The 10,378-nt window shown below is 41.6% G+C and overlaps 1 protein-coding gene across 1 annotated transcript; it reads right to left on the reverse strand.

The window, feature by feature from the left end:
* Positions 1–1,263: 1,263 nt before the first annotated feature.
* tsku (tsukushi small leucine rich proteoglycan homolog (Xenopus laevis)) lies at positions 1,264–7,450 on the reverse strand. The gene is made up of 3 exons (XM_070906065.1): positions 7,315–7,450; positions 2,419–2,730; positions 1,264–2,004 (listed from the first exon to the last, which is right to left on the reverse strand). Exons 1-3 carry the CDS (start codon positions 7,327–7,329, stop codon positions 1,264–1,266), a joined length of 1,068 nt encoding a protein of 355 aa, XP_070762166.1. The 5' UTR covers positions 7,330–7,450.
* Positions 7,451–10,378: the final 2,928 nt, after the last annotated feature.

Raw genomic sequence — 10,378 nt, forward strand, 5'->3', positions numbered from 1 at the left:
TCCCAACCAGACCGTGCTAAATAAAATAGTTCTGCTTCTTGGATTGTACAGTTTGCCCATTTTTGGGAAATACGCGCATTAGCTTTCTTGCTAAGGTTGATACCGCTCTCATGTCAGTATGGTTAATGTTAAGCTACAGCCAGTTAGCCTGGTTTAGCATTAAGATTGGAAACGGGGAAACAGATAACCTGGTGCTGTATGAAGGTAACTCCTATATTTCTTTTATCTGTACAAAAATTGAAGTGTAAAAACAACAGGTTGTGGTTGTACGGAGACAACGACAAGACTCCAACTAGACAAGAAATAGTCCCCCATACAACTACACCATTGTTTGTACATTTTGCTTTTTTGTACGGATTATACAAACCAGATATAACGTGTTAATTAGTGAGCTTTAGAGGTTCGTTGAACAGAGCCAGGCTAGCTGTTTCCCTCCAGTCATTGTGCTAAGCTAAGCTAACTGCATGCTGGCTGTAGTTTCATAGCAAACGAACAGATATGAGAGTTGTTTCAATCTTCTTATCTAACTCTTCGCTAGAAAACGAAGAAGTGCATTTCCCAAAATGTAACTATCCCTTTAATCATTCCAATAAAGCATCACATTCAAAGTCAAATAAAAAATCTTAGTGGTCAACAGTCGTAGAATATTCTTCAGTGTGGATATTAAGAGTAATGCATAGGAGATTTTGTATTACACTGGATGACATTTTGGCCATGTGTAAGTGCATCATTAAAAAAAATACAGCGACTGGAACAAGTGCAAATAATTTCTAATATGGTCCCACTATAAATGAAATACATAACATGAGAACATTACTTAAAGTTTTGGATTGATGAAAGGTTCTCTACCAGTTTAGACTACATGTTAAGATGAAAAAGAAATTGTTCTGTATGTAAAACGCTTCGAAAAGGTACAGCATTAATGATATTTGTGTCAAGAGTCCATGAAGGCTGCATTAAACAATTAAGACATATTCCAAAGTTTCACCTTGGAACAGAGGTAATTGAGTGAGAGTAACACAAAAAAGTGTTTTGCATATCAGATAAGGCACAGATCTGGCATCAGGATTGTAAGGGCCGGGGTATTTTCTATCAGAACTAGGTACGACGTGTCATCCAACCACGTTGGAAATCAAATATGTTTGTAGTTGTTCCGTACGGCTACACTCGAAGGCCGTCATCCAAAAATTGTTTGATCACATAAAAAGTTAAGACGGAGTATACTGGCCCCTTAAGGAGTGGTCCATTTCCACAGGCACAGGCTCACGACACGATGCCCTCCACATTACAGTTCAGCACCTCGTTGTGTTGGACCTGACCCAGCTGCCGGTGGAACTGTCCCTGTTTCTGGGTCCTCCAGCAGTGGATATTTTGTCCCAGTGTAATACTCTTAATACTGGGCAGATGGGTCAGCATGTTATTTGGCAAGGATGCAACACCAGAGCCAGACAAATTCAGCTCTTGCAGGGAGTCTAGTCCGCTAAAAGCCGCAGGACTCAGAGTCTTGAGTTTGGGGTTGTTTGAGAGATCCAGAACTTGAAGGCTCTGGAGACTCTTGAAGCTGTACGGCTCGATTTCCTGAAGCTCATGGAGGCCACTGATGGACAAATAAACCAGATCTTTGAGCTGAGCAAAGGCTCCCTCCTTGATGCAGGTGATGGGGTTACCATCCAGATTGAGGTACCTCAGCGGAAGTCCTGCCAGCCTCGGTACGCTCAACAGCCGGTTCGCTGACAGATTTAAGCTTTGAATGTGTAAGATTCGTCCATGCAAAGTCGTGGAGACTGACACAAGCTGGTTATGAGACAGATCCACGCTGACAGGTTCACCGTTTACTTTAGTAATGAACACGTCCATGTCGAACTCTTGGAAGCTGTTGTGGCTGAGGTCAACTTCAGCCAGAGGGAGGCCCGAGAAACAGCTCGAGGAGAGGATCTCCAGATGGTTGTGGCTCAGATCCAGAGTCTCCAGGTAACGCAGTTTGGACAAGGCATTGGGGCTTACCTGAAAATGTGAAGGCAAGGAAGAGTTGGACAAAGAGAATAAGACGGTTACATAGTGGCAAGGTAAAATTGCCAGAGTTGAAGATACAATGAAACAAAAATATGCAATGATATTTGATATATATCTCTCGACCAAATATATGTTTTTAAAAAAGCCTTTTTGAGTATTTATGTATAAAAATCCCTCACTTCTCTGCTATTACAAAACTTTAAAATATTTTTAATGACTCGTCCTGCACTCAGATGAATATACACAAATAATGCACTTGACTGTTAGCTTGTAGTAGCTAGCACAGTAATAAGCTAACAAGTTGTGCCCAAATATATAACACTGTAGCAGTTTGTAATAGTACGAATGTGTTACAAAGCCTCATTAGACCGAAAGGTCTATACTTGAGCTCCACCAACCACTGACCTTTGTTATATGGTTGCTGCTGAGGTCCAAGCTAACAAGGGTGGTGTAGCCTGGACCAGCTAACATGGTGTCACTGAGTGGGCCCATGGAGTTGGAGGACAGGTCTAGGTGGGCAGTGTCCAGTGGGATGGGGATGGGCATGGTTGTGCTGGGTCCCAACCCTCGGCAGTCCACCCTGGTCAGGCTGAAGCTGTCGAACAGGCCAAAGCTTTCCACCTCACAGTGGCAACCAGCGTGGCAGTTGTTGACGGTGCTGGACTGGACAGAGGCCAGCAGCGACAGGCCAAGCCACAGGAGGAGTGTCATTTTGTCCTGGAGAGAGAACAAATTCATTACTTACATCTGAAACATTTTAATGAAAACCATCCTTTATCATGTCGAACACCCTGTCCAAACTAGTTCACAGAACACCTTGTTTGTGATTTCAGACGTTATAGGAGCTGTCCCTGGTCAAATGCCATCTTCATGGTATTTGTTAAGCTTTGTGAAAAGACTTTAAGCTTTTATTCGTGCAACTTGAGTAGCCCCAATTTCCCTCCCTCCTGGCTTCCCAACGGGTGTGACCTAATTTCTTTGATCAAAGAGTTCAGTTACTTTTACTCACTAGAATGAGTATGCATGCTGTAAAACAACTTGAGTGTATCGTAAATCAAGGCCCTTAAAATATCGCTGCTCCATCTTAAAATTAGGAAAAAACAGAAACAGAAAAACAGAAACAACTTCTCATTCTAAAAATGATGCTGCCATATGGTCTAATGCTATAATAGAAACCCATCTGAAATCATAGCAGAAGGGAAAGCTTCAAAAAAATACAAGATAAACTAAAAACTCATGAAGTGGATAAAATACAGTATATACAAATATATAATAAGTGAATAAAAACAGCTGTAAAATCCACAACAGATAGTTTTATTTAAAACCAGAGAGGAACCTTTCATACCTTTTTTCAGGTGTTGCTGTAGCTGTTGCTATGTGTCCCGCTATGTGTAAATGAGAGCTGAATAGAGCTCAACCAGTTCAACTTAAGCAATGTGTACACACACACACACACAAACACTCAAATACGCATGAAAATTGGACAGAGGTTAAGAGTTGTGTAACAGGTAGCCTGGGTATGACTCAGCAAAGTGTGTGTTAAATTAAATTACAGCCTAAAAATGCATTTAAAGCTTAAGTCAATCTCTAAACGGCAACTACTGACCGGCCACTTGATACAACCCTATGAAGGTGGTCTCACTTGTTTTTATCCTATTCTTGAAGGCATGTGTTCCTGAATGGCAATGCAATAAATAGGACATTACTGTGAGCACTCTCAAAATTCACCCAAAATGCTCTAAAAGACGGTACGTATTTTTCATGAGCAAATCCAGCCTTTCAAAGACATGCATGTTGGTATGTTCTTGCAAAAAGCAGTAAAATAAAAAGGGTATGCAGTAAAGGCGTTTTAAGGGACTCTGCTGTTGTCAGGTATATCTAACAAGGGTTAATGTTATTTATCAAGGCTTATGTAAGAGGATGAGGTTACGTAGCTGCATAGTACTTGTGGGTCAACATATGCAGGCTGATTACGATGGCTCAAAGTCTACTTAGACGGAGCTGTTCACCTCTGTGCAGTGTTTCTTTTGTTTTGACCCCTGAACTCACCAACTTCTACTGGCCGCTTGTAATACTGATAGTGTCAGACTGTGTAAATGTAATCAACTGACTGATTGTACCTGCATTTGTGATAATACAGGGTTTTTGGATTACTGCCGTGTGTTTTTTATTATTTAAGAATATATTATCATTATTATCATTTTCTCTTCTACCTTAAGGATATGACTTGAATACTAATGATAGTATTACATTTGAATCGCCTTTCAACTAAACCCAAGGACACTTTACATCCAGAAAACAAGCATAAAACTAGTTAAATGCTACTGAAAAACACCAATTATATGCAACAGAGAAGCAGAGAAGTTTTGGTAAACTTTGCTGGAGTTCAGTCTATTACGTACAAATGACAAGTTACTATCTGAACGTGTCTCTTGTCCCCAGATATTTTCATGATTGCACGTGTTTTGAGTGAAGGCCTGAGTCCCTCCAGCTGCAGGTTTTGACTGAACAGGAATGGGCGAGTTTCATGACTGACAAATTAAGCTGAGTACACAAATCTTTCACTCACTGGACAAATTTTAACAAGATGTTTTCTAGTTGAGCTCCTCAGAAGCCAAGTAGTCCACCCACAAAATGAACCACACATTAAGGACAGAGGGGAAACTTGAATGAACTGTCTACATTTTAAAGATGTAGTTACCTTTACACTTACAGTTTCTATAGCAACTGCTGAACTCTTATTTTCTGCTTTCTTCTATATATCACATCATTAGCTGTCATTCAGAAATGATAATAAGGCCCTTCTCCACCCTCTCCTCCGCAATTACACGTTTTGTTTCACCTCAAGCGAACGACAGGCCTTAAACAGATCTGCTTTGTTGGGAAACCACAGAGAAGCCACATGCACACTAAACATGGGAAACTGCCACTAAAACCAAGTGATTTTTTTACGTCTACCGCACAGGTCTTCAGCAGCTCGTCACCTCCTTGTGGTTTCGTGGCCACATTCATCCGTCCCTCCTTCCTTTAATGCACCCTTTCCTACATCTGTTGCTTCAGCGAGGATCGTGAACTCTCTCCGCACCAGGTGTTCCTCTCAGCCCCTCACCAATAAATCTCAGCTAACAGCAAACTGCTGCTGGCGCTGCCTTCAAATCAGACGCATGCTTACTACCGCAATTACGCAATGGCAGCAGCAGTTAGCGCTGCGAACCCCCTGAGTGGACAATTGGCGAAGGCCTGTGAAATCACGCCCCAACACCTTCTCACTTTCAGAGGTCTTTTCACACCTTTTTATCCTGGGAAAGCAGCACAACAACATCTGCTGTCCGTCAGCCTGCAGACCATCAGTCATTAGTTGCTTATTTATAGATTTGCCTACCTATGGCACACATTTGACTAAGCTATAACTTATCACTTATCCCAATTACATGCAGACTTTTGCCAAACTCTGTTACTGTGATAATCCAATGTTATCAGTGTAAACACAATGATTAATGTGTCAGAAAACAATATAAAAGCACTACTTTTACTGCCCACAAGCAATATACAAATCTAAAGTCAAATAAAAGATCATTTTCCCAGCTGGCTTTTCTTTAAATGCATGCAAAAAAGTAAGAAACTACACATTTAAAGCAGAAAACAGAGTGGACGTACCCAACATAATATCTACTTTGTTCTCCCATTTAAAACATCTATTTGGATCTGTGTCAAGCCCTCAATTTATTCAGTATCCTCCAGTGTTCTGATGTATTCTTCTTGTCATTGAGGCCACTCTTTCTCAATTTAATCTTCAAGTTGAAGGCTGAAAACTGTGTAATTAGAAGATGGATGCCACGCTAATCCTATTAAGCCAAATTAATGGATGACACTGCGGAGGAGGAGGCAGTGAGTTTAAATTAAATTGATGGTACTTAAGTGTTTTAAAACAATTAGGCAGCAGTGGGTACGCCTACAGATATAGTGAATAAATAAAATCACAAGCAAGGTGACTAATCAAATGCATCAAAGTACGTTATATTCAGCTAGAAAAGAGACAGTATTAAATAAAGAACTGTGGCTAACTGCATGGTCTGAATATAATTACCCCTTTTGTCAATGATACTGTCTGAAGACGTGTGTATTTATGTTGTGTGTTTAACAAAAAGTACATGTCGTGTGATTTCTGATAGGACAAAAGGGCCAAAACCTTTCAGTCTACATGTCTGTATTATAAACTACTATTCTTCGGGACAGTTTTAGGTACTTGTACTTTACTTCCATATTTCCATTTTCAGCTACTTTATACTTCTTCCCCACTACATTTCAGAGGGAAACATTGTTCTCCACTACATTTGTCTGACAGCTTTAGTGAGTAGCTTTTTCATAACGCATGATCAGTTTATAAAGTACGACGCATTGTTATAGATTATATGACCAAACAGCATAAAGAAGTTAACAGCAGCCGCAGCATGAAAATGCTGCTTAGACATTAATCAGTCATTAATAATCCAATAACGTATAATATAATAATATATTACTTTTTAAACTTAAGTACATTTTTTCTGAGTACTTTTATTGCTACTTTTACTTCAGTAAAATACTCCTTCCACCAGTGTTTTAATCATACAACCAGCTCCTATCCTAACAAACCCTTCTAAAGCTCTTCTTTATGGCTTCTAGGCCACTTTTGCTGTCTGTTTCCAGCAGATTTTGCCACTCTGACCAACTGTGACACATCTCCCACTGCCCTCTCTACATACCCTCAGTGGACCCCTGCCATGCCCCGGGAAGTTCACAGAGGAGGCGGGTACAGGCTGCACTCACTGCACGGGCACCTCTGCAGATCAAATTTCTTGCCGTACGTGGCAAACCGAGGCGAGCTGAGGACGCGACCGTTCGGGTAAAATACCAAAAACACACATCGCATGTGCATCTCTAAGCACCGTTAATAAATCCCGTGTCCGTGCCAACCCAGCCCCTTCCAGCTGTCAGTCACGGCTCCACACGTCACCTCTGCGCGCATCAGTCACGAGAGTTCGCACACACCGCAAAGTTTCTGTCGGAATAATTTGCGGTAAAAAAACACACGGGGGAGCCTGGTCAGTTCAGTCACCAGGGGCGGTTTCTTAAACGCGGAGGCACACGTGAAATCTGATCTGACCACAGAGGTCCGCTGGTGTGCTGCGATTCAGTGTCCGAAACTACGCTGAACATTTCACACACACACACACACACACACACACACACACACAGAAAAGGAGCATAAGAACAAAAACTTTAAGTGACTTTTCTCGTTAGCCTCCGTCCCGTGTAACTTACTTTGGTGCCTTTCATCCAGACAGTCCGCTTTTCGGCCGTTTTTCACTTCACCGCTCCCATTTTCCAGACCCCCGCGGCGCTCCTGTGTCCCGCTGGTTCGTCTGTCTGCTGGTCCACATGAGCTCTGCTGATCCCCCTGCGTGTCTGCCCCGCCACAATAAACTGTCAGGAGCTGGAAACACTGGGACCCTCTCGTCTGTTCCCATCACAGAAAGTCCTGCCTGGTTTCGTTCGCCTCGCTTTACCACCGTCAAGTCCGCCAGCGTACAAAATAAGAGCACTTCCTGGTAACACTTAACAAAACAAAAGGCTTCAGATGCAAACACGGATTTGTTTATGGTTTCACTCTTTGTTTTGGCAAATATTTGCGCTACATGTGGCCCATTGATATCAAACGTGTAATTCTGTTTCGGTCTGTCAGTTTTTCATTGCGTTGCCTTGGCTACTGTTGCCATGGTGCTTTCATGTAATGCAGGTCAGGGTTGTGGAGTGAATTATTCCAGTTCATTCTAACTAAAATACAACTTTACACCACAGGTAGGCAAGGTAAGCTAAACTTGAAGACTTGAAGAATATGCACTGAAACTGTCTCAACAAATATTGTCTCATAAAGGCAATAAAGACTATATATTTCGGAGACTGCAGAATCCCTGCTTGTATCCCTAGACAAATGTTACGCTTTTATTTTTAAAGGCCCACACATGTAACTTCCGGCCTCGCTCTCTCAGGCAGTGTTTGACGCTGTTTGTCGGTGCGCACTCTAGTGGAGACGCCGCAAACAAACACATGAAAAGAAAAGGTGAAGAACAATGTTGCGCAACGAGGAAGCGGTTTGTTTCATTTGGCCTGAAGTTCTCATGTTGATGAAACTGATTAATACAAATAATGTGAACGGAAACACCGACTTTTCCTGTTGCTGCCCACGCAGCATGTCTGGCCTGTTTCTTTAGCTTCAAAAATGAGCCCTTAGTGTGGAAAGCAAACTTTGCAAAGACAGATCCTGCAGGTTTATATGAAGTAATAAAAAAAAAGTGAAAGTATAAAGCAAATATTCCAGAGTAACAGGTCATAACAATGTATTATGGGGAAACAATGGTTTTAAATTCAGAAAAGTAATTTCCAAACACTATTCTAGACAGGAATATCACAGGACAGCCGAACACAACTCACGGGCCATCGCAGATCTGTGGAGGCATTAGGCTAATTCCTGTTAGATGAGAAAGTAACAAGTTCTCTGGAAGAAAGGTCAGAAACACACGCAGGGCCAGTGTGATGAATTATGGTGAACATCTGTTGCTGCTCACACAATACTGAGGGGCCTCCGCTCTTCATCTGCGCCCTCAGCCATTGTTTTCCTCCTGAGAGCATGACAGCATCACAGCACACACACATCCATACTGTACTACACACACACACACACACACACACACACTCAAGGGTACAGCTAGTTTTTGTCAAGGAAAAAAGAGCATGATGATTCTCTCAAATAAAAAGTACATGTCATACAGTAAGTTGTGATGGAAAGGGGAACCTATTTTGACATGTGGTTGGGTGTCACACATGTAGCAACTTGCACACACACACACACACCTCTTGCATGTTGTGTCTGGGACTCATCAAGGCTGTGAAGATAAGATAGGGGCGCAGGCAGACATGCAGGGTGCAGTATCAGTCTGAAAGAGGAACACAAAACCTCAGAACCTGTGAAAGAAGAACATGATATGAAGACGAGAATCCCACCTAAAGCAAACATGGCCGCAGAGGCCATGTGTTGTCATATAGTGCATTGCAACACATCAGCCCATCACTTACATTAAATTCTTGCAGAGCTTTGCTTGAACAATTGTTATTCTTTATGTATAGTTTTCATTGTCACTTTAGCCACAGTGTCAAACGTGCACCAAAGGCCTACTAAAAGTATTCAGCATGTCCTGGCTGTTTCATACACTGAGAATGGTGATTCATAGTGTTAAAATAGTGACCATACAATGGATGTTTGTTGCTAAAGAAATATGTTCTTAATTGATTTGTGATTCCTTGTTAAGGAAGAGAGTTGTGGAAAATATCCCTAGTTAATCTCAGTTGAAAGCAGAAGTTATCAAATGTTTCAGTAAACCATAAGATTCCCTAACACACAGAGTCTTCTCCCTTTGTCCCAGTACAAAACACGACAAACCTCATTTTGCACTAGATGGCGCCAGAGCTAAAGACATCCTCTAATACACTCACTGTCTGCAGTGGAAGCAATTCAGAGAAGCCTGCTCACTTTTAAACACAGAGTAACAAAAAATAGAAAACTGTTGGCAGACACAAGAGGTCAGTGCAGGGGCCACATTACAATAGTTGATAGCAGCTAGTTGTGACCACCTTGCATGCTATTGTGTTCTGGGTAGCTCTTCAAAAAACCCCATGTAAATCATGTTCAAGATAAACCATACGGAGCCTGAATGAATCATGTTGAATATGTAGAACCAAATCGTGACTAAAGCCAAAATAAGTTTTACTCACATAGTTGCTCAAAATGACCTTCATACAGGCCTACTCTCCCTAATTAAGAATTTACTTTATTGGATAGAATAACTTTTATCTTTTTGTGAGTTGGAAGGACAGATCCCATCTACCTCATAATTACTGGTAGTGGCCTCAAAATATTAAACTTAAAGCAATATTATTCCCTAGTGTCCACCCATCTCCTCACTTATCCTGTTTTATCAGTCCAATGACATGTTCATCTTTCTCTTGCCCTCACTACATTTCCCATGATCCTCCTTGTTCCATGCTGTATAAAGAGAGATGTGTGTCTTTGCTAGTTGGAGTGTGATACATACATTTTATTTACCTCCTTATTCTGCATTTTGAATTACTTATATATTAATCATTTTTGCTTGTGTTTCATTTCACCGTGCTCTACTACAAAGCACAGAGCTGGTCTCGGGAGCAGCATCAGACGTGTCGATTTCACTGCTCACTGGGTGGACATAGCGCTGAGTCGTCACTTCTGTCCTCTATTCCTGGATGCAGGACAGCGGTGTCAAGGTGTTACGTTTAAGAGGCTCATCAGCTT

Source organism: Enoplosus armatus, chromosome 5, assembly GCF_043641665.1.
Source record: "Enoplosus armatus isolate fEnoArm2 chromosome 5, fEnoArm2.hap1, whole genome shotgun sequence".
Classification (NCBI taxonomy): Eukaryota; Metazoa; Chordata; class Actinopteri; order Centrarchiformes; family Enoplosidae; genus Enoplosus; species Enoplosus armatus.

Bases quoted from the DNA above. Each gene is read 5' to 3' on its own strand.
- tsku (XM_070906065.1), bottom strand. The intron at 2,005-2,418 runs GTCAGTGGTTGG...TCACATTTTCAG, and splicing joins GCAGCAACCATATAACAAAG to GTAAGCCCCAATGCCTTGTC.